At 39.0% G+C, this 24,055-nt stretch overlaps 3 protein-coding genes across 3 annotated transcripts; 1 reads left to right on the top strand and 2 right to left on the bottom strand.

Annotated features, from left to right (window-relative positions):
- Positions 1 to 7,585: 7,585 nt before the first annotated feature.
- LOC311256709 (C5a anaphylatoxin chemotactic receptor 1) lies at positions 7,586 to 14,861 on the top strand. Its single transcript, XM_084351979.1, has 3 exons — positions 7,586 to 7,845; positions 10,269 to 10,432; positions 11,002 to 14,861. Exons 2-3 carry the CDS (start codon positions 10,295 to 10,297, stop codon positions 11,968 to 11,970), a joined length of 1,107 nt encoding a protein of 368 aa, XP_084208105.1. The 5' UTR covers positions 7,586 to 7,845; positions 10,269 to 10,294; the 3' UTR covers positions 11,971 to 14,861.
- On the bottom strand, positions 13,330 to 20,012 carry cenpq (centromere protein Q). Its single transcript, XM_084351991.1, has 10 exons — positions 19,920 to 20,012; positions 19,615 to 19,732; positions 19,450 to 19,516; positions 19,193 to 19,301; positions 18,891 to 18,959; positions 18,022 to 18,151; positions 17,566 to 17,685; positions 15,943 to 16,017; positions 15,317 to 15,549; positions 13,330 to 13,707 (listed from the first exon to the last, which is right to left on the bottom strand). The coding sequence occupies exons 2-9, from the start codon at positions 19,717 to 19,719 to the stop codon at positions 15,331 to 15,333; spliced, it is 894 nt and encodes a 297-aa protein (XP_084208117.1). The 5' UTR covers positions 19,720 to 19,732; positions 19,920 to 20,012; the 3' UTR covers positions 13,330 to 13,707; positions 15,317 to 15,330.
- Positions 20,013 to 21,028: 1,016 nt separating this feature from the next.
- Positions 21,029 to 23,822, bottom strand: mrpl16 (mitochondrial ribosomal protein L16). Its single transcript, XM_084349888.1, has 5 exons — positions 23,580 to 23,822; positions 23,017 to 23,088; positions 22,638 to 22,786; positions 21,857 to 22,150; positions 21,029 to 21,429 (listed from the first exon to the last, which is right to left on the bottom strand). The coding sequence occupies exons 1-5, from the start codon at positions 23,644 to 23,646 to the stop codon at positions 21,238 to 21,240; spliced, it is 774 nt and encodes a 257-aa protein (XP_084206014.1). The 5' UTR covers positions 23,647 to 23,822; the 3' UTR covers positions 21,029 to 21,237.
- Positions 23,823 to 24,055: the final 233 nt, after the last annotated feature.

The raw sequence follows: 24,055 nt of genomic DNA, 5'->3' as shown, positions 1-24,055 counted from the left end.
AAGTCCTTATTGTCTGGGACTATCTGTGCTAAACGTCATGGTAATCTTTCCGGTAGGTGTTGATACATGCCTCTAAAAAACACAAATGACAACGATGAAACCTCTAGAGCAACAGTCAGTTGTGTTTGTTGTGGATACAGTTTGTCAGTTTGTTCAGGACTTTGAAATGCTCTGTGGTCATTTCATTGAATTAATGCTCAAACCCGTCTCATATCATTTTTATATTGACACACCTTTCCTCACACCTGAACTCACTTCTTATCACGCCACCTGTACAATCATTGAGCATTATGACTGTGCAGGGTCGTGAAATTAAATGGATTTCTGTTTTGACAGTTATGGGAGTGTCACCAGCGGGGATTTCAAGAGAGACCCTAGTCAACTATGACTGTGATCCTGTACGCTATCCTCGTTACATATCTGTAAACTAGAATCTCGTAACCGCTGTGTTTGCTTGTGGTTACACAGTAAGTGACTCATACAGCTCAGTTTCTCAGAAGACAAGGTGCCTCCCCATTTATTCTCACTCCCGCCCCTTCTCCATACTAGCTTCTTCTGTCTCACCAGCCGCATACTTTGGCTTCACGCAAACCCTTGTCTTACACTCATTCAGTGGACTAGTTCATCATATTCCTGCGAGCGTTAGAGAGGAAACACATTGAGACAGACATATCGACGTAGTAGTTGAAGGGGAAAGGTTGAAAGTACATATGGAGGCGGGGAAGAAACAGAGATGCAGCAGGGACCCCCCCCTTCACATTCTGGAAATTCACAATGTGTAATATGCCAGCTGAGGACACCTCAGACACAATCCTGACTACTTCTGTCCAACATTCTGTCTCCTCCTTTTACAAATTACAAATTAAGGAAGGATGTCCCTTTATAGGTTTCCCTTTTCATTTTAACTAAAGGTCGTGTATTGTCTTGGTGATCAGTAAACTCCAGAGACAGAGAAAGTGACATCATATTTCAGTGTTAAATGGAAAAATTTTCTTGTGAAGTTCAACTGAAGTGACAAAACCTAAAAATGAGACTTCTATCACCTTCACTCCAAACCTCAGCGACTTTCGATTCTTTTAAGAGCTACGACAGTGAGAACGTTTATTCATTAAAGCAGAAGGATTTTATGACGATGTCTAGTCAAACGAAACCAAAAAACATACTTTCTTTTTCTCTCTGTATCTAAAGTGCAGAGCTATGTTTCAGTATTTCCACGTGGGCAACCTACAGTCCTGACTTCACTCTATTTTCCTGTCATATGTGGGATATGCATGAGAGGCCAGACAGATGTACAGCTGATATGATCTGATAACATTTCCAGCTCTCTATGCCGTCATCTTGTCGCGGTCTGTGTGTCCTCAAAGTGCGACATACGTGGCACCACAGGGAAAATGTCAGCCAGAGATGAAACTGTGTTTCTTAGTCTCCAGAAGACGTAGATTTATTTTCACATCACTAACAGCACCTGCTTACTGAAAGCAGGTATTGCTTTACTGCAAAACAATACTACACAAGTAATAATAAGATAAACACAATGAGCAACAAAAATCAACAAAGCACACAAAGTTGCTTTCATTCCTGCTCTCTCACTTTGACATGCGAGTGTTTGGTTTCCCCCGATCAAAACCCCTGAAGCTAAAATTAGCCGGTTTCAAGGAAGTGTGTGTGAGCTCAGAGGTGGAAAGACCAGTGCTGGTTATGATTAAATTCCACAAACTACTTTAAATTTACGCACTTCTCAATTTTTGGGGTTTTTGGAACTGATGGATTCCAATAAAATCAAAGTTAGATACTTAAAAAAAAAAAAAATTAACTTAAATACTAGGACTACCTGCACAGTAAAATGACCCTTTTTTTCTTATAATATAACATTGTCTTTTTGAGGATTTGTCAGTATCTACCACACAATGTTATATACATATTTCATACAGTGTAAACAGAAAGTAAAGAGACGTCTTTTGATTCCCGAGCATGTAATGTCACAGCCCACGTAAATCACTAAAAACCAAATGACTGTGTTTCAAGAGCAGTTCATTTCCAGAGCTAAACGCAGCCTGTACGTTTGTATGAAGGAATGAAGGAAGGAATAAATGAAAGTATAAAGTATGTTATGAGTAAGTCACCGTAAGTATTAAGCATGTAAGTATTAAGTATTTAGTAAGTGATTATTGAATACTTATTAAGCAAGTTTTAAATATTGTGTAAATATGCATTTAGTTTGCAAAGAAGTCTTAAATACGTATTAAATAAGTATTAAATATGTAAGTATCAAGTAAGTAGTGGTTTGAGTTTGTGGTTCAGTTATTTCCTGTTTTATTTTGAAGTTCTGTCCTCCCATTTTGCTTTTCATTTCCTCCCTTTGTCTGTTTCCCCGCCCTTTGTCTGTGTCCACCTGTCTCCCACCAGTGAATCACCCTCTGTGTATTTAAGTCCTTGTCTTCCCCTCTCTCTTCATCAGTTTGTCTGGTATGTTTTGTCATGCGTCTCAGTCCCATTTTGTTCTGTGTTTCCCGTGTCCTTCCTGTTAATACCTGGTATTCCAGCGCTTCCTTGGTTTGTACTTTTATCTGTTTTTTGTATTTTTATAGCTCCTTTGCCTGTTTCAGCTTTATTTGGTAATGTTTGCTTTTTGTTGCGTTACCTCTTCGTCTGTGTGTCTGTGTGCTTTTTTGTTTCACCCTGGCATAAGTAAGTCTTAAATAAGTAGTAAAGAAGTAATAAGTATGTATGAAAGTATTACATGTTACACGGGCAATATGTAATTTCCACTGCCAGAGGGCTCCCTGTCAAAATAAAAAACATGAAACATCTGCAGAGTGTTATGTGGGAAGGAGCCGCTGCTTAGAGCCATCTAGAGTCAAGTTAAGCCAAACCTGATGATTAAACAGTCACATTGGATTCTGCTCTGTTCCAGAGCCATTTACTGATGGGAGGAGAGTTCAGAGATTACTTTTTAACTTTTGAGATTAAAAAGTGGATTTATCTTCACTCCCATTCATCAGCCTGACTACAGCAGCGATCCACAGAGCTGACCTCCGTTTTTATTATGTTCTATAATGTTGACTGTTGACGGGAGCTGGATGGGAAACTTTATTTCACGAAAGTAACGACACATAGAGGAGAGGGAAGAAAGATGGCAGAGAATCACAGCCTCTGGTGTGTGCCAAACACACTCTCTAGTGTGCCGTTAAGGTTAATGTAGGAAAGTTACCTGGCTGTTTGCGACAGATAAACACTGCATGAGTAAGGCGAATAAACACAAATGATCTTGCAATCACACTTGCTTTGCTGGTGGTTAATACATCATTTAACAACCATCATCAATCTGTCTGACATGACTCAGTCACACATGTTCACACACGAGGTAGTTTTGAAGTTTTAATCACGTTGAGTCGGTCTCGACCTCACTTAGCCGGAAGTAGCGTCGGGGATCTAATGAAACGCACCGTTACCTTGAGTAAACTTGAGTGGATTTCTCTGGGTTTGAACATTCTTGGAAACATTTGGGATGATGCATGTACACAACTTAACAAAATATATAACAAAGGTCTAGTTGTTTTTAGACATTTTAATGCAGAATTTATACATATTATATCTGTTAATACATAGGTTGAAAGAAAATTTAATTTACTAAAATGAAATTTCCATTGGGGTTTTTTCAGAATGGTACAATAATAACCTGGTGGGTCTGTACTGTTAATTATTCACTTCACACATTGCAATTATTTTCCGTAATGGCTTTCAATAAAAGAACCTCAGTCTTTATTAGATTCAATTTTAAAAGACAAAAAAATCTTAAACTTGTTGACTGTATTGTATCAAATGATTTCTGTTAAGAAAACATAAATAATAGTCAACATTTATGACACCATATGTGCACATTCATGTGGTATGCATGAAACTCGTAGGCTTTGACAGAATGAGGTGGTTTTGTCAGTTTAATTAACTGGAAATTCATCGTCACAGCACTTCAGCTACAAACTGCTTCTGTTGATGTTTTTGACCTAACTCAATCCATTCCTGAGAGATAGTGATTCAAAACAAATGAGTTTTAAAAAGTCATTTAATTTAAATTTTTGGATTAATTTGAGGTTTTTCTCCTTTTGGCTGCCAGCCTGCACATCATTTCGATCAATCAAAGGCTGAGGAGACATCATTAGGTGAGCTCTAAATGCATCTATTCCAAATAATTAAACTTTTGGATCAAATCTCACATGTGATCATAACAAATGTGAAGTAAATCTATGTCGGAAATGTTGAATGGCCATTTATGAATATGGGCCCCTTATGGATGTCTGATTAAAGTAAACGTTGTTGTTGTTGTTGGGTTGTGACTTGTGACTTGTTATCATCTATCATCATCTCTATTTTGTTTGTTTGTTTGTTTGTTTGTTTTGTTGTTGTTGTCTCCAATTAATTTCCTCGACTTAATGTTTTGTAACCATTTAGCTGATAAGAATGATTAAAGAATACACAAATTACAAAGAATAATAGATATGTGACTCGCTTACAGTGGAAGAAGTATTCAGATCCTCGACTTCAGTAAAAGAAAAAAATTAAATCACACTAAAAATATCCCGTAAAGTCCTGCATTAAAAATCCAATGTTACAATTAAATTATCATCATTATTTGTCATTCATTGTGTCTGCATCTGTGAAGTAATTGTTTGTACAAAATAATTTCAAACTTCCATTCTGGGTTAAGTATTTAGTTACTTCATTATCAATTGATTTATAGTTTCGTCAGCGGCTCAAAGTTGATCAAACAAGCGCTGAAATTGAAGGTTTTTGTTGTTGTTGTCAATAAATGAATGAAAACAAGCCAATTTTAGTAATGAAACGAAACTGTAATATTGTTATCTTACATTATAACTTTCTAGATTCTGTGTGTTTTCATACAGTTTGAATTAAATTGGTGACTGTTTAACAAAATGTTGTTTTAGAAAGCTCCTTAGAAGACAGTTCAGTACTCATCATATGTCACAAATCTGTCACATGTGACAATAAAAACCCCTAAAATTACTAAAGCAATTGTCTTATTCACTCTAGACATGAATACTTTGAGCTGCTCATGTTTCTACAGTCATGTTCCCGTCCCGTCACAAAAAAATCTGCCCTTGAAAAAAGTCATCTAAATCCTCAAAACCACAGGAAGACACTTGAAGACAGAATTGACTAATTAGAGTTCCTCATTTTTTACCGAATGAGCAGCACTGCCATCTACTGGTGAAGTACAACTATTGCACCATCATGCCATAAAAACCTCATAAATGATGTGGCTTCAGCCTTCAGACCACAACAGAGCAGACAGTTGTAATCAAAGCAAACATTGATGTAAGAGTTTACTTCAATCAAAGTCTTTTATGGCAAGATAAGTGTGGTGACGTTTACATCCTGACCGGATGAAACCAACAATACATTTGAAGAAGTATTGTCTGGATTACAAAAGCCAAATATGACTTTTTCCTCTTACCACAGAAGCACTGTAGTCCAAAACTGTTCGATAAATATCGGTAAGCCACGCTGTTGAACTGACATTTGCCTTCATTAATTCGAACACTGTACTTTATTTACTTGCCGTTCTGATATCATACATATACTTACTAGTGCACCAAATTCATGTCTGAAGATCTTATTTCCTCTTTGTGTAATGTTTGTGAAAACTACAGTGTGCAGCTGTTTTAGGAAATCATCCTTTTACATCCTTTCTCCTTTTTACAAATTGTAAAAGTGTCCATCCTACGTCTTCAGAAGAAATGAATGGGCAGCAGACCACGTGGAGGGGGGTTAAAAATATTGAGAGACAGATAAAACTGTTAGCTTTTGTCCTTGGGGTTTGTTAAAAATGACAAAAATATAGATCTTTACCAGCCCTCTAATATGAACTCACAACTTGTAATCAATTACTTCATCAGTTACTGGCCTGACCCTCTGGAGTTAGGTGTGCTGCAGCACCAAGAACAAAGTGACACACGGCAAAGCTCAGTTCAGCGTTGATCTGCAGTTTAATGAAGTACACAGGAATATATCCAATCAGGAACAAAAAGGAAAATAAAATAAGGGAAAAAAAGGAAACTGGAGAAAAGAGGAAGTAGTAAGATGTCAAAAAACAGTTACAGAAAAGATGAAATGAGCGGGAACCAGTCAAGGTCAGATAAAAGGCCTCCGTCTGTTCAGGGTGCGATGAGGACAGAATGTAGCAGAAGGAGAAAAACTTTTCAACACAACTATGGGGTCTAATTTTGTGTGCTCATTTTAGCTGAAAGTACCTTTAAAATGGCCTCAACATCCCATAGACCTCTATAAGTTGAGGCGGCTCTGGCAGCTGAGCGACAGCCAAATACACAATTACACACTCCCATTAATAACACAACTGATTTTACAATGCAAAATTTCATTTTTTGTTGATTCTGGCTTCAGACAAAGATGACAATGGTGAAAGAAAATGGTTCTATCAAAGTAAGGGTAGTTTTAGTGTCGTTACAGACTACAGAGCAGCTTCTTACACTAGGTGGTGACACTCTTTAATTCATCCTCACCCCAATGCCCTAAAAATAGTTTTAAATTTATGACTTATTGAACCCAGAGACAGACGTGACACTGAGACTGTTTCACAACCACTTAAAGGATCTTTGTGGTATGTTTAATAAAAAGTCCCACATAAGTTTCGCTTTTAGAGCATTTGTACTAATGTTCGTATCTGAAAAGCCTTGAGTTTAAAATCTGATCGTAAATCTATACTTTTTACATAGGTTTGGTAATTTCAATACTGCCAAATGCAGAAACTCTAAAAAAATCATTTTTAAACACGCGATATCAAAAAAGAGATGTTTACATTTTGAAGTAACAACACTAACCAACACACAATCTGATCTAAACAAGCACTCTTTCCTGAGGACAGAGTTCATTCAACAACAGAGGCGGATATTGAGAAATTACTATTTTCCAAAATGTAGAAGTGTTCAAATTCTGGAAGAAACTGAAAGGGGAAGGTGAGGAACGATTCAGCCTGCAGTTTCAGTATCAATGAATAAGTCCAACTTTTCTTACCAGTTAAAGATTAAACCTCCACAACAATAACTGTTGTGTGTTCATTGACTACATGTTGAGATAGAGGAGGTTTGTGGGAACATTTCGATTTTAATTGTACGTGCCAGTGTGAAAAGATAATAATGAGATATAAGATTTAATATTTTTTCCGGTGTTGAAAACCACAGTTACTCATTCTGATGGTGCTGACTGTCACTCTGAGGTTCCCACGAACTGAAGCAAAATAAAGATCGTAGATCTTAAAACCAAAGCCAATATGGCAAGGAGATGCTGGTCATGTAATTGCAGAGAATTACAGCACATGAGTGTGCATGGGTAAAATGGACAGACTTGTTAAATTGTCAGTTTAAGTTAAGAGTTTGCTTGTGTGGGTTTTCCTCCAGGTGTTCTGGTTTCGTCCACCATCTCTGATCAGTTCCCTTAACTACGCTTAGATCGGCTGCTGTCTTAAATGCAGAGAATAATTTGAAAATCATTGCACGACTGTATGTGATGAATAAAGACGTGTTTTTCTTCTTTTCCATTTCATGCTTCTAAAGGTGAATGGTGATTGCAGCTGATAAGAGCGAGAGGAAATGGTATTTTATTGGTTGAATAACAGTCGAAAGTAATTTTTCTGATGTTCAAAGATATGTTCATAGGAAGGAAGGTTTTGCAATCATGCACAGGAAAGAGAGAGAGGGAGAGAGAGAGAGAGCGAGAGAGAGGGAGAGAGATTGTTCTTATAACAGAGTAGACACTCCTTTTTTCTTTATCTCGTGCTCCATTTCTCCCACACACGAGGCAAATAAAAAGGTAAGAAGCTAACTCTTTAAATTAACACATAAATGATTGGAAGCAGCCTTTTAACACTGACTTTTAAACACAGATTGTAAATCCCAAACTTCTTGGGTTAGATTCTAGAAATCTCAGCTTCAGCCACTTTTAATCAGGGAAAGAAAAGTGAAATCAGTAACTTTAACTGAGGTTAGCGCTGCTGCTGTTACTGTGTGGAGACCTGAGGAGGTGTGTTCATTAAGACAGGAGTGCGTGCATGCATGCTGTCCTCATACCAGCTGTGAACAAACAGGCCCGGTCTAGATGCACACTCAGGCAGGGCCCTGGGGCAACAGGGGATGCAACAGGGGGGGAAAATAACAGATTCCTTTCATCTGTAATCATTACTGCTAATGCAACACCTGACACAGGAAATCTGTGTATGTGTATGTGTATGTGTATGTGCGTCCTTGTATTAGTGACATTGTGTGGGAAAAAAATAGGATCACATGGTCAACATTGTGGAGACTCAACTCCCATATGAGGACAAACAGCTGGTCCTTGTTTGGTTAATTAATAGATTTTCTAAGATTAGAACTTAGTCCATGCAGTGTCCTCTTCAGTGATTAAAAAAAAACATGTGTTTGGTGGATGACTCTTGTGTTTTCAACCGTGTCCATTGTTTGGTTGGTTTGTCAGCAGGATGGGTCTCGGTTTTTTTTTTTGCTTGTTTTTTGTGCAAATCCAGATCAAAGGACATTTCCATGAATTTTACAGGCCATGTTTCGACATTTTCGTTAAATTCTCAAGAAATCTGGATCTTGATGAAAAAAATCAAACCCAAATCAGAGCCAAAAGTCACACTCGAGTATAAGTAAAGATATAGTGTTTGGTAGAAGGGAAAGTCATCCATACGAATAGTACTTGAGTAAAAGTTCTAAAGGATCCGATATTAAAGGGTAGGGGTGTGAATCTTTGGGTGTCTCACGATTCGATCCAGAATCGATTCTCGATTCAACCGATTCTCGATTCAAAAACTGATACAGTGCATAGTGTGTTAAGGCAAATTATGGCATCAAAACAATAGTTTGTATAAGATAATGTGATTTTTAAACAAACTGATTCCAATGATGTAATCACACAAAGGCAAACATTAAAAAAAGGTAACATTTATTCATGCTAAACAAATAAAAACTTACTTACTGTACAAGAAATAACTTGCCAGCTGCCTTTTTCTCCCAGAAGTTACAAAAATAAACTGTACACAAGTAACACAAATTGGTGTTTTGTGTGGTTTTTCAAAATAGAAAAAATAAAAAAATATATATATATATTTTTTTTAAATCGATTTTTGAAGTTTATGAATCGATTCAGAATCGTGGATGATTAGAATCGCGATTCTTATGTGAATCGATTTTTTCCCCCACCCCTATTAAAGGGGCAATATGTTAAGATTTTGCCTGAAAAAATTAAGAAATTAAAATGAACAGAATGTGAATAACAGTTCTGATCTGATGACGTTGCTAACCAGCTAGCCCTGACCCATCCAGGTCAAAAGCTCCTGTGCTAGTGGTGTAAACATTAACAACGCCCTGGTTCTCCAAACTACAAGTCTAGCTGCTAGCTGCACAGCTAACTGAGCTAAGTAGCAGTCAGCTGTAATTTTAGTAATTACACTGCTCCCTATTTGTTTTGAATTCGACATGTGGTCGATTCTTACATATTGCACCTTTAAATGTACTTAAGTAACGAAAGAAATTTTCTGGCAATAAATGTCGGTTTCAAAAGTACAAGTAAAGTATCCATATATTGACATGTATGTATATTTCTGGGCCGACTGATTATCAGATCCAACATTCAGCCTTTTCTGATTTTGAGTCTTTTTTTTTATATCTGATATGCAAAAAAGAAATAATTAAATTGTAACTTGTCAATAATTAAATGCATGTAGCGGAATAAAAAGGACAATATTTGTCTCCATAATGTAGTGGCATGGAAGTAGCAGAAAATGGAAATACTCAAGTAAAATAGAAGTACCTCAAAATTGCACTTAATTACATAATTGAGTAAATGTACTTAGTTACATTCCATTACTGTATTTAGGTGGCTGTCATCTACATATATGTGAGTACCAAAGGTGACTGTTGGGCCTCGGCAGAGGTATGCACTCTACTTTGTGCCATTTTAGTTTGTCTTTTAATGTTCATTGTGACACAGTCGAGTTCTCAATAATGAAACAGAACTAAGGAAGGAAGCCTGTGGTGTCATGTTGGGGTGAGATGTGGACATCGTCTTGTCTGCATTTTTGCAACTTACGCGTGAAATACATATTCCTATGTGCAATCATGCATGTTGCACATTTTCTGTCACTGATGGTGACATTTTGCATTTTTAGTGAAGTTGCAGAGAACAAACAAAAACAATGCATCTGTGACATCAAGTCCATGTCTTCTGTGTTTCAGCTAATCTCAAGTTTGGCATCACCTCAATGGCTGATATGAATGGAACACAGCTTCCTGTCTCTGCACTGAACCAGCTCTCAACCAGCCCCAACATCTCCAGCAGCTCATGGCAGACAGAGGTTTCCAAAGGAATCCAAATTACAGCTACTCTGCTCATCTTCCTGGTGAGAAATCCTCCATGGTTCCACGTTGAATGCTTGCCTTGCACATAGGTTTGGAAACACTGACAAGGGAGGCTCCTATTGGTATATTAAAATAGTTGGGGTAATATTTTGATTAAGAGGTTACACAATTTGTTTAATCCCACAAAAACTGAAGATTAAAAAGTCAATTTGTAGTTTTACAGCATCCTGGCTGGGAGCAGTGATTACCTGGTATATTGCCAAGAAATAGTCTGGCACATATCCTGACAAAAACAAACAACTTGTCATGTTTATAGGCTGGTTTTTGCACCAAAACATAACATGTTCATTCATAAGCTTTAGAGGAGTCTTTAACCTTTTGACTGAGGCAGGCGAGCTAATTCCACCCTGTTTTTCTTTCAGCTAAGCTAATTGGCTTCTGCCTGAAGCTTCATAAATATGAAGATTGAATACAAATGATTAAATAATCATTCGTCTCCTTTCACTGTCTGCAATAAAGCAGATAAGCGCATTTCCCCCAATTACCAAACTGTTGCTTAAAGTCGGTCATTCTGAATGTGACTGACAGCTGGTTCTCTTGGTTCTCTAAGGTGGGGGTCCCTCTGAATGGGCTGGTGGTCTGGGCACTTGGACTGCGGGGTCAACGTCACCTGGTGCGCAGAGGCAGCACTGACGAGACGCGTGCTGCCAGCAGTTTCCGTATCTACGTCCTGAACCTGGCCCTGGCAGACCTGGTGCTGCTCCTGCGTACCCCTCTCATGCTGGGCTTTGTCGCCCACAACTACAGCTGGCCGTTTGGCCGTGTCTTCTGCCACATTACCATGTTCCTGCGAGGCCTGGGGTTGTACGCCTCTGCTTTCCTCCTCTGTGCTGTTGCCCTGGAGCGATGCCTGTGTCTGCTGAGGCCTGTGTGGGCTCGACTGCGGCGCCCCTCTTGGGCCGTCCCTCTGGCCTGTTGCATCTTATGGCTTTTAGCCGCTGTCTTCTCTGCCCCCTACCTCCACAGTGCCGTCCTGAAGGAGGTACAGGGGAAACACTACTGTTTGGAGAGTGGGGAGTTTGACATGGCGCTGTTTGTCACAGAAACAGTAGCTGGTTTCATCCTGCCCCTGGTGGTGTTCTTGGGGAGTAACCTGGCGGTTTTGCTCACCGTTCATCAAGCAGTGCCCACAACACCCACCTCCCCCACCTCTACTACCTCCACTTTAACTGTTCGCAGGATGACCAGGATGTACCAAGTGCTCTTTCTCACCATGCTCCTCTTCCTCACCTGCTGGGTGCCCTATTTTGTTTGCCGGTTCCTGCGGGCCTTGGCCAAGGGACGTCCTGAGCGGGCCGAGCTGTTTAAAGGAGCAACTACTGGGGTGTACATATCCCTGTTCCTGGTGTACATCAAGAGTGGTCTTAACCCCGTGCTCTACGTGTTTGCTGCCCGAGGCTTAAGCCGTGCAATCAAAGCTTCACTGGTCTCCACCATTGACCGCCTTTTCAATGACGACTCCTCAGAGTCCATACGAAGGAAGTCACTTAAAAACTCACTTAAGAACTCACAGATATAGCTGAGAGGTCAATGATGTTTCTGAGCTTCTGAACAGAATTTTTTGTGTTAAATCATGAATGTCTTTGATCTTTAAAAATGTGACTTTTTACGAGTTGTTTTCTCCACTTGCATAAATTGCTCATCCCTCCCAAAAAGCGAACTGTGTAAATAAAAAACTTTCGGGGTTGAGTTACGCATGTGCTTTAGGCTCGTGTTTTTAAAAATGATTATGAATGTAAGAGCAAATGGTAAAATAGCTGAATGTCATTCCAGGTGCAATATGTAAGAATTTCAGTCAAAACATTCAAAAGTTAACTAAAATTATCAACAGAATGTGAAGAAATAATTGTGACGTTATGAGGTTGATGTACTTGTATTGTGTTGAGGGGATATCTACTGAAGTTAGCATGCTAACCAGCTAGCCCCGGCCTGGTCCAAAGCTCCTGGGCTTGAGGTATAAACACCAACACTCCCCCAAGTCTGGAACGTTAGCTGCATGAGCTAACTAGCTATCAGCTACAGTTAGCAGCAGTTAGCGGTTACACTGGTGATATATTTGGATTTCGACTGGTGGCCTATTCTTACATATTGCACCTCACATTTTGTATATATTGGGATTATATCCTGCTGACTGATTTGACCATAACTTAAGGTGATTTGAGTTAAATAACTGTTTGATTAAAAACTTCTGTCATGCCCCCATGTAACAAACCGTTTCTGACAGAACATTCCCTTCAATGGGGATTCTTAGCATTAAAAACTTTGACGTATAGGTTTGGATCAATGGGGCCAGAAACCAGGATGTCAGAGAAAGAAGCTCAACTCCCATGATTTGTCAAGCGGACTGTATGTGTAAAAATCTGGCCAAACAGTGAAGAGAAGAAACAAGAGCACACATCACATCAACGACTGAACCGGGCTTGGTTTTTGATACTGTATATGGACACAATTGGCATCAGTAAAACTAGATGACTGAGGACTTCAAAAATGCTTGTGCTTCTGTTGCGGCACGTTGAAGGGAGGGTCCTAGCTGGGCATGAAATTGAAATCATGAATCATCTTGTCCCTTTATTAGTGGGCAGGAACACCTTCATGGTAAACAAGGAGCCAAGGTGAACACAGCGATAAGTTTAATGCCAGAGTTTCCCGTCCTCGGGGTAATCATTGTTCATATGGAATCCTCCGTGATTACGCACCATTAAGTTTGCACATGCTGCCTCAGAATGGAGCCAACCACTGAATGGACCTTATCAGTATCAACCATGACTCAGACTCATCTAATCTGTCATTGATAGACAGAAGAGATAAAAATGTAATCAATGGTAGCACTTTACATTTGTTGTCTTTCTGCATTAAAGCATGAATAAACAAAATTCACTTTCTTCAAATGGCTTCTATTTTATTACATTTGATCATACAATCAACCGATGATACTCAGCTGAGGCACGCACTCATGTCTTCAAGGTCGAAAAGGGAAGCATTTCGATTATGAACAACCTGTTAGTCTTGTAACGCAGGTACAATGTTTCTTCAATGGTGTTTAGGCTCGAATGATGAAAGAGAAGTTGGCTAACCTTTCTCTCAGCAGAAAAACACAAACAAAAAAACTGAAAGCTCTAAAATGCAGAAGGTGGCAAAATGGAGAAGTAGCATCCTGGTAGTCGAATGATTGCAGCAGAATCACCACAGAACCACAACATCCGTGGTTTGATTCTGGCCCCCCCTCATCTCTTGTCGGCTGCAATACTAATCAGCTCTATTGAAGGGAGAATGCCAAAATATAATCTTTAAACAATAAAGAAAGACAGAAAACTGGAAAAGGTGCAAGGAGCAGCATGGTGCAAAGAGTAAATGCCATTTTACAGCATTTTAAAAAGAAATTATTGGCAGTTTTTGTCATTTTTCAGGGGTCAGAAAGATGGAGACCTCTGTCAAAATACTTCTGTTTTGCATTTGTTTGGAATGTGATACTATTCTTTTCACCAAAGCGTTTAGTATGTCCCCCTTTTACTTTAAAGATGGCATGCACTTGAGCTAGCATTGACTTCACCAGTTTGCACTGACTGCAAAGCTTCTAGTGATGGCTTTCTCAGCCTTCAAATGCCCCTCATAAATGTTCAGCGGGGTTGAGGTCGGGCGGCTGTGGAAGGTCCATGGCAGTCAGGACTCCTTTATCTTCTTTGGTCTTCAAGTAGTTCTTGTAAAGCTTTGACGTATGTTTGGGCTCATTATCCTGCTGCAGTATGAATCATTCTCCATAAAAATCAAACCAGAGGGCGCGGCATGTCTCTGTAGAGTGGAGTGGTACTTCTCCTTGGTCAGGGTGGAGTCAATTCTGTGATTGTTTGCAGGTATCCAAGACTTCCCAGAATCCCAGAGTATCCCCACCACCATGTTTCACTGTGGGTTGGAAACACTGTGGTATCATTCTCTCTCCTGTTTGTCTCCTTACATACACCCTTCTGTTCCTGCCACAAATCTCTAACTTGTATTCATCAATAAATAGGACATTTCTTCCAGCCATCCACTGTGAAATTCTGGTATTTCTTTTCGCACCTCAAGTGTTTGGCCTTCTTTCCTCCCCTGACAACCGGTTTAGAAACTGCTACTCTTCTTCTAAGAACACACTACAAGACAGTCTTCTTTTGACAGGACGTTTGCCTTCTATATTTAGCAAACGTCGCATCTGTGATGGCATTGCTTTTTAAACTCTCGGGGACTAAGCTTGACGTTTCAATCTTCTTCCATGCACTGCCCTTCATAACCTTTAGACTAGCCATGATTTGACTTGACTTCATACTGCAGCAGGATAATGAGCTCAAACACAAGCTAAAGCTTAAAGCTTTGCAAGAACTGAAGAACTGAGAATGTCAAGCATTCTTGTGACATCACGACAGGCTTTGTGGAACACAGTCAAATCATGCTGAGATAACATGATTCATCAGGTTTTGCACAAACTTGTGGAGTCCATACCAGCTTGAGTGCATGCCAGCATTGAAACAAAAGCGGGACACACTAAGTACGAATTTATTCTGAAATTCATGGAGATTTTTCAAAGACCCAACTTTTCACTCAAAATGTTAAGCTGATATTATCATTTGTAATTTTAAAAAAATGCATTATTCTGACTAGTGGGCTCAGACTTTTCTCTCTTTTTTTACACATCTGTATTTGATTTTATTTTACCAAAATGCTTTTCCTCATACTTCATGGTCTCCGCTTAATTGCTGACATTTCTGCCTGGTACTACTGTTGGAAATGTTCTAATTCTCCTCATACTGGCTACAGTGTTTTGGGCTGAATTTGATTATTGCAGATAACATAACACCAAAGCCACAATGTGTGCTCAGGTGCAAACTTCTTACATTTGTAGATTTCCTCAGACCAGTGTAAGGAGAGATTTGGTGAGGTTCCAGTCCGAACAAGGTGCACCACCGACTGGGGTGAAGCCCGGGTTAAAAAGCTGATCAGCGTGTTTGTGTGCCTGTAAAAGCAGCGCCTGGGCATCCTGGACTGCCTCTGATTTCTGCAGGATTTCTCCCAGTTTCCGGGCCGTGGCCTCAGAGTCACTGTCTGGTATAATTTTTCTCATCCTGGCCTGTGGAAAACAAAAGTATTAAGCACTGCTGCGTGATTTTGTGTGTTTCTAATAGATGTGGAGTGCTTTGACAGTGTTTTGCAAAATGTTCTTTGAAACAAAAACAAAAGCAAAGCTTAATCCTTCTGTTTTAACTAACCCAGACAGTGCAGAACCACAGATGTCACAAATGCCTTTCGTAAGACAGATTTCATATTTTTTTCACAAAGTTGCACCACAGCGGACATGTTTGGACTTCCCTGATACACTGCTGAGGAAGTGCCAACTCAGACATGTTGACCAAATCTTATTCAAAGAAAAAAGATGGAACTCCATGATAAAATATTGAAAACGGGCATTGTGCAATAGGGACAAGTCAAGCAGATACTAGTTACATTATTCTCAAGTGCTCACCTCTAATGTTGTTTCATCTTTCTGTGAAGGCAGCAGGGGAAGGTTGAGAACTGCTTGTTCAGCTATCCCTAAGATCTGTTTGAACACAGATTTGAAGAAAGGGGTGGCATGAATTCCATTTCAGATCTTTATCTCTTCATCTTATAAAACCACTGCTTTTGTATTGAGCATACTACACACATGATTGACATTTCCTGTACTTAATGTTCAGGACAAGTTTCTCAACAATACGCCCACTATGTCAGATCCCACAACAGCCACATTTCATCATACTGTTCATTCAACTGAAGCAACAAAAGTATGTGGACTTACTAACGTCAAGCAGGCTAATATTTGTGTAACGAAATGCAGTCTACCACTTCTGTTTCTGGGTCACCTCAATTCTGATGTCCACAGCGATGAAATGGCCTAGTTAATGTGGTAACATTTGAAAGACACCTCAGTCAGAATTAATAAATGAAAAAAACCCATGAAAATAAAAATGTCTGCTAGAGTGTTTTGGCCATGGCTTTGTTTTGAAAATAATGTACCAAAACAGATTTTTCCTTTTGTTGAGACTCTTTACACATAATGTCTGCATGTTTGAGTGAAGGGAGAATAATAGATGATCTGTTGGATATTGTAGACGATGAGAATGATGGATAAAGAAAAAGTCAGACCAATAATTTAACCAAACAATGTGTGTTTCCTGACTGCAAAATAGAGATATGCAGTTTTGGGGATTAATGCCAATACTGATATTATGGAGTAAAAATTTCCAATGTCAATAATCAGCCAATATACACATTTATTTTACAGAGATCCCTCAGATGTGATTATCAAACACTTGTGACAAAAATATGTAATGAAGGCAGGATATTTTACAGTTTAACAATAAACGTTATTGTCTAAAATGACACCAGTGAACTGAAACAGTAAACTTACTGTGAATTTAATGATTAAATCACCCCAAGCATCGCTTACTGCACTGTGTTTTTTAAAACTAAAAGGAAAGGAAAAGGATAGGAAAACATATAAGCTGATACAGCTCTATCTGTAATTGGCCAATATGGCCAATAATATCAGCCAACTGATAGACCGGTTTGACTCTACTGCAAATTACTGTAAAAACAAACAGTCCAACCTAGTTTTAACTCATCAACAGTCAGTTAAAGAATAACGTAATAATGCAGGAATAAGGGCTATTACGATATCAGATTTTCACTACATGATTATCCTAGCCAGACGTATTCACAATCACAATATAATAATATCTATAGAAAATTTTAAAAAATAAATGCCAATAGTTAAATTATTCCTAAGCGGGTCTGTAACCATAACTATAAAAAAAGAAAAAGAAAAAGAAAGAAATTGTACAAAAAGACCAATTACAGTCGATTAAGAAGTGAAAAGGCAACCAGATGAACTGATGGATAGAAGATCTACAATACCTAAAATCTGCGCTGGATAATTCACATATTATTTTATGTGTATTACTAACATGATATCGATATTTCATACTTTAAAATCACGGTTAATGTAAATACCTTCCTTGTAGGAATACATAAATAAATAATACGTATAAAGAATATCATGTATCAAACGTTCAGGGAACAGAGACATTTTGTGATGTTTATGCTTCACCTCTTTTGCTTTCTCCTCCTCCTCCTCCACCTGGTCTCTCAGCATCGTGCATGTATGCTGTAAAGAGTCATGCTGCTCCTCTGTCTTCTCCAGAGCTCTGACCACAGCCTTCAAGTCTTCCTGGAAACTCAGACAACACAGCAATACGTATAATACAGCTACAGACACCATTTACTTATGTGCATCACAGATAATTAAATACACTGATTTACACACATACTACATTTAGCCTTTTCCAGGTAGTTGCACACCATTGCAGCTAGAGTAACAGATTAAATACATTTTCAAAACATATGTAATTACTTATTGGATTGCCTTGCTGTTTGTTGCATTGAGGGCTGCATCTTGAGATTGTTTTTACTATTGATAAATCAGCATATTCAATTTTTTCTTTAGTCTCTAAATTGTAATAGTATTTGTTGTGTATCTGCCTCCTCAGACTACACTGTTTCTCACCTGAAGGGTGCTCAGAGTCGTTTTTCCAACCACTGACTTCTTGCTCTCCTCCTGGTGGCGATGAGATGAATGTTCCACATCCTTTTCTTTCTGTACAGGAACTTTGAGCTGTGCACACTGAGCAAGGAACCTAAAATATCAGGAAAAAAAGACAGGAAAACAGTCAGACGCACTCCTTACAAACATGTTTTTTTTGAGTCAATACTCAAATCAGATTATGGTTGGGTGATGATTCATCGACCTTCACTGGAACTGTGTTATGATGAAATTATCATATAACCAGTCATTTTTTGAAGAGATAAGTCACGGCAAGGGAGTTTTATCTATGCACATTTCAAACATAGGGCCAATTTAAAGTGTTTTACAAAGGCAAAGAAAGGCACTAGAGTGACATCTACAACAACGAGCAATAAAAATATGAACACAATTAGGAAAGAATGAGGTAAACATTTTAAATGTATGATGTGAGGACATATTGCCAGTGGGAACGCATATTAATTTCTAGATTCTGAACATTTATTTCCAGGGAACTTAATGGTCAGTATTTACGCAAGACCTTGTGCTTTTTCTTTTATACCTGCACTCAACAGAATTACATCTCCTCTCATGACACAACCACCTTCTTGATTCGGTCTTGTTTACTTGCAGTAAAATTTGTACAAGATACCCCGTCTAGAGCCCCCCTAGGAGAGAGAGAGCTCTTCAACAGCCCCTGTGATGAAAGAATACAGGCTGTTTTAAAAAGGGAATGCTTTTTGAAGGTGTGGTCACCTTACTTACCTGCAGACTTACAACCCCTACTTTTATAATACATAACATGATCTGCTTCCTGATGACTGCTGACCTTGAATTTCTGTCTTATTGCTCACCTGTTTTTCACAATGTTCAGATGTTCCTGGCTCTCTTTCTTCTCTTTCCTCTTCAAAGCAAGAGTTGCTCTGTGAAAACAGAACAAAGTGTGCATCGGCAGTAATTGAAGTGCCTCCTAATTTTGTCATGGCGAAAACTGATGAATGGTTGAAATGGGTTACAATTATAGCCCGACCCATACTAGAAATATTGAGCCAATACCATTATCACTATACGGAGGTTTTAAAAGGCTGTGCCGCATATTCTGCCTATACAAAGCCGATGAGGGTCATCATCTGTACATGAGCACAGTGAAACTTACAGTATTGACAAGTCCATTATGTTCTCCAGAGCAGTGATGGAGGACACCGGCATCAGCTTCCAATTTTTTTGACCTTTGACTTTGTTAGGGACTGGAGACGAGCCTCCAGCTACAAAGAGCAGCAAGGGAAATCAGAAAGTACAGTATAAGTGGAGTTTCAATACTTAAAAGGTCCACATGTTACAGTATCCTGCATGATCTAATATTTATACATCTGATGATAAGGCAGGACACCCTCATAAAAGAGCTGATCTAACCTTTCCTCTTCTGTGCTGGTTTTGGGTGTGTGCTCTTGCCATGGTCACTGTCACTGGGTTCCGGATCCTGGAAAAAACATAATTAAAAAGTGTGAAGAAACGTTAGGTCATTAAAACGGAGACTGAACAAGACATGGAGTGAAAATCAGCTGAAGTGTTACCGACCTGATGCTCGGTTTCTTGTTTTTTAGAAGTCCGATCGGATTTTTTCTTGTTCTTCAAGTTAGGTGCATTTGAAGCGGCCCGGTTGGAACCACGTACTGGATTCATGTCTGCTAGTTTGCTTACGTTAGCGAACGAAAGTGTAAATATACAACGTTAGCAAATGTAGCTAACGTTAATGTAAATAATGCTAGCTAAGCTAACGTAAACAAGCCAACACTAGCAGGAGCAACAACAATAAACATGAGTTTTCTCTGTGTAAACAGACCTAGAACGGGTGACAAAACATTAAAATAGAAATGTCGTACATATATTGAGCATGAAATGCCAAAATACACAAGCTGTCAGCGGCCGAGCCCAGCTACTTTTCGCGGTGCTGTTTTCGAAACTGTTCCGCGCACAACGCGCATGCGTAAAAACAGAAGTTTTCCCAGAGCTGCGCCTGTCAGGCAGCGATTCCTCTCAGGCTGGTGAGTTCAGTTTTATATTACCAGGGGCGTACACCAGATAGGGATGGTGCTTTTTATTAGCTGAAACTGAATGTATTACTTCATTAACGCAATTTGACAGCTGCCCCATTTAAGATGATAAATCTATTCCATTACGAGCGAGCTTGGACAAAGACACCTGTGAGGTGCTACGCAGGGCACACAGTGTGCTTCAAAAGTGGCCTGAAGCCATTTTGGAACATGTTTTTTGTTTTTTTGACATATTTATGTATTATTTTGTATTTATGTTTTTTTTACTTGAACAATTTTTTTTATCAGCCTTTCAGCAAATATGAAGCATTATAATGGAGTTTCTGTACGTATATTCTTAAAAAGCTTTTCATTGTAATGATAAAACTGTTATGTTTTATACTTCTCAGACAGCAGGTTCATGCAGAGTTGGGTCAAATGTTAATGGGAAATGTAATTTTAGAAAATTACAGGCATTAGGATGCTTTTCAAAATGCACCCATTAATAAATTAAAGTAAAAAAGTGATGTTTACTTAATATTTACAACATAACTGTAAAACATTTGTTGCAACAAATGATAATGGGTGCATCCTACAACAGCTGCTGTGTACAGTAGCATCACTTATCTCAGTAGGTTCACAGTTGTGCCGTATATTCTCAATTTTTGTTTCCATGTTTTGTCTTGATGTTTGTATCATACACACACACAGACACAGTATACAGACATACTGTAAATCGAGTTACATAATACACACACACCTTTTTTGTTCTATTATTTTTTCTTTTTTGTACATTTTACAAGCAGACAGCAATTTGAATTCCAGATTAAATATATCATCACTTGTTAATATAAACAGGTGATCTCCATTCAGTGAACTTTGTTGAGATTTGTTTTCTCTTCACTTCTGTATCTTTTTGCAACTGATGACACACAAAGAACTTAAAAATCATGTGAAACTGAATTACATAATCTAGTTTATTGTTTTAATTGAGAACAAGAAAAGGGGGAAAAGTATCCAGATCAATGCGTAAAAAAAGAAACATCCAGAAAGATTCCCAAATATCACTGACAGCCAGAGCCTTTCAATGTTTTAGTTGCTTCTTCAATGATGTGGTCTAGATGGTATGACAGTATGACACTGTGTTGATTTCTGTCCGTCAGGCCTGTCACACCCTCCCCTTGAGGTGAAATTTGCCTGCGAAGCGTCCATGATTGTGCAGGTCGAAGGGGCTGAGCACCTTCCTGATACCCAGCATGTTGCCCTGAGCTATCTGCTTGAAGGTCCAGGGATTCTGGTTATTTTGCTCCATATCAGCCTGCTTCTGTTGCAGGGCCACTAGGCTCTCTCTGGTCATTACCTGAAAAAACATATTTTATATTAATTTAAAACAATGACAAATTGCAACAAGAGCCAATGTTAAGTTGAGCTGTATTTGTATTTTTGTGAACTGCAACAAAGGTTGTAAGAGAGATGAAACAGGCTTTTTGTTTTTTAGTGCATTAGGTACAATTGATTAGGGACTAACGCAGTCATTTTTTTTTGGTGTTAAACAAAAGTTAAATTCAATGTGTAGTATACATCTACGTCACACTGTTGTTAAATGTTTGTGTACATTCATCTCATCCATATATGTACTAGGTAAACTTTATATTGCACTGAGTTGCACACATTTTGGCAAGAGGCTTAATCTGAGCTATTTAGACAACTATGAGAAGTAATCTTTTCCTATAAAGTCAAAAGAGGTTCGACAGGGGCTCTGCAAGATAAGTTATCTGTCATCTCACCTTGGCAGGGAAGGGTAGCTTCTTTGCCACTTGAGTCAAGATATGTTCAATCTCCCCCAGCTCCACCTTTCCTCCCAGCTCCACGATTAAACGGCCGTAGCGGACAGGTGTCACATAGTGGTCGATGGCTCCCTTGCCCCCACCCATGCGTTGACCCAGACCTTTACGTGTGACAGGTTTATGCGGGGCATTGATGCGCCAGCGGGCAAATGTAGTCCGGGGATCCATCTTGCGGTTGATGGTGAGACGAATCATCTCTATGTGACCCCAGTGAATGTAGCCCCCTCCTAAGGCCTGAGCATCCAAGAGAGAGATACAGAGGACAAGAGAAGTCACTTTTATTTACTTATTCATTTTGTATTTTTTAAGTATATAAGTATAGAGTTAGAACATGTGTGACAGGTAGAAAGCAGGGTGAACAGATAATACTGCTGTTCATCTATAGTTATAAGTTATAGTTTTAAGTACTATCATTCTCGACGCAAGACTGGATAATATTTTAAAGTAAGATGTTGAAATACAGTTCTTGTGCAGACTAAGTCCTCTGTAGTTTGCTCAAATATTAAACTGACGTCAAAAGTTGCAGTGTAATTCTGTGCCGGTAATAAGAGATGTCTAAGCAGTTCATATTCATATCCTGTGAGGACAGTCAAATATGTGAAGTAGTTATTATGGGTCTGGGTACAAAATACTGCAGGTCTGGAAATAGAACTCTTCAGTTCTTCAAGCAGCTGTCAGCTTTCATTAAACAGCAGTGTTTACACTAAATAAATGCACTCACCACAATAGCAAACTGTCCTTTCGTGAATGTATTAGCTGCCTTAGCTGGGCCTTGGATATCCCGCAGCCTCTTCATCTCTTTCTTGGCCTTTTTGAGGTTAGGCACCTTCTGAATAACCTTCAGTTTGGGTTTCCCTGGCAACACCACATCTTCAGGAGGCAAAAACAAGAGTATGGGATCATGAACAACACGAACATACAGCACCAGGTTCACATGTCTCAAAGTTCCTGTGGAACTCTCTTCAGTGTGTTTTTCTTCTACGTCTTTTCCCGCTGCTGTTTATATCAATGTTATGTACTTGATTAAATAATATACAAACAAAGATAGACATTGGTTAAAAAAATCATATGAAATAAATGACAAGAAGATGGATACTTACCACTGAAATCTGGAGGGATTTCAAACGTCTTCAGCCCAGCAGTTAGGACTTTCAAGTGGCTGTGTAAAGAACCTGTGAAACAAACAGCAGTTGTCACATCACAAGTTTCTCTCCGAGCCAAAACACAGGGACTGCTGTGATTTCATGAGCCACAGCAGTCATGAACTCAAATACGTGGACATCATAACACCAACACATTTAATGCAAGACATTGAACGTCTGTCATTTAAGCTTTACCACTACTGTGCCACTGTGATTTAAGCAGTTGGTACATGTCCCTGCAGCATAATGTTCTTCTGTATAGTAGCTGTTATATGTTACTATACAGAAGTTATATGTTATCTTATCCATTGCTCTGCCTGCTCATGTCCTACTTCAATACCTGTTTTAATTTTACGTTATAATTATGGAAAAAGTCTAATAGTATCTGTATTAATGCGTGCAGTTCCTATTTAACAAACCAATACATGCGGAAACACAATCCTAAGAGGTGCTAGCTTAGTGGAAACGAAGCTTTTGTTGCTAACGTAAATGTCACTATAACGTTAGCTAACTTCTGTTACCTTGGTGACCGTGGGCTCTACAGACACCGGTCAATCCGCCGACAGCCGCCTTGATGAAGGAGAGCATGATGTGAACCCTGACACGGACACTATGAACACCAAACTGTCACCCCGTGTGGTCGATATACGAGCATTCTAGGTGATTAACTCATTAAACTGTTATGAAGACCATGCTCTGAACAAGGTCGCTGCCATTGCTGTGTTGCTTTTTTCAGTTCCGCCAGAAGAAGGGAGACTTCCTGGCGGCATGTTTTTCACAATAAAAGCACAAACTCTACAAATGTGCAATATGACAGCAACCTCTCCTGTTCACTGAATGATTAGAGAGCCAGACCATAGGTAAGCAGGTTGTGCCCGCAGATCCTAATGTGGCAGTAAATTAATAAAATAGCCCTTTTTCGATGACTGGGTGTTTTATGTGATTTATTTTTCTTTTTGTTTCTGATTTTCTATCATGATGCTTGATGTTTAAAGGA

This window comes from Pagrus pagrus (genome assembly GCF_965226575.1).
Source record: "Pagrus pagrus genome assembly, chromosome: 1".
Classification (NCBI taxonomy): Eukaryota; Metazoa; Chordata; class Actinopteri; order Spariformes; family Sparidae; genus Pagrus; species Pagrus pagrus.
The sequence above is the reverse complement of the archived record's forward strand: the minus strand, read 5'-3'. Positions and strand labels throughout refer to the sequence as shown.

What these genes read in the sequence shown, in the direction of transcription:
- LOC311256709 (XM_084351979.1), top strand. Translation starts at nt 10,295, where the DNA reads ATGGCTGATATGAATGGAACACAGCTTCCTGTCTCTGCACTGAACCAG. An exon ending in CTACTCTGCTCATCTTCCTG is followed by an intron (nt 10,433 to 11,001) that starts GTGAGAAATCCT and finishes TGGTTCTCTAAG; the next exon opens with GTGGGGGTCCCTCTGAATGG.
- cenpq (XM_084351991.1), bottom strand. Translation starts at nt 19,719, where the DNA reads ATGAATCCAGTACGTGGTTCCAACCGGGCCGCTTCAAATGCACCTAAC. An exon ending in ACCAGCACAGAAGAGGAAAG is followed by an intron (nt 19,302 to 19,449) that starts GTTAGATCAGCT and finishes TGCTCTTTGTAG; the next exon opens with CTGGAGGCTCGTCTCCAGTC. An exon ending in AGGAGGAGAAAGCAAAAGAG is followed by an intron (nt 16,018 to 17,565) that starts GTGAAGCATAAA and finishes GTGTTCAAACAG; the next exon opens with ATCTTAGGGATAGCTGAACA.
- mrpl16 (XM_084349888.1), bottom strand. Translation starts at nt 23,646, where the DNA reads ATGCTCTCCTTCATCAAGGCGGCTGTCGGCGGATTGACCGGTGTCTGT. An exon ending in TAGAGCCCACGGTCACCAAG is followed by an intron (nt 23,089 to 23,579) that starts GTAACAGAAGTT and finishes TTTGTTTCACAG; the next exon opens with GTTCTTTACACAGCCACTTG. An exon ending in AAGGACAGTTTGCTATTGTG is followed by an intron (nt 22,151 to 22,637) that starts GTGAGTGCATTT and finishes TTGGATGCTCAG; the next exon opens with GCCTTAGGAGGGGGCTACAT.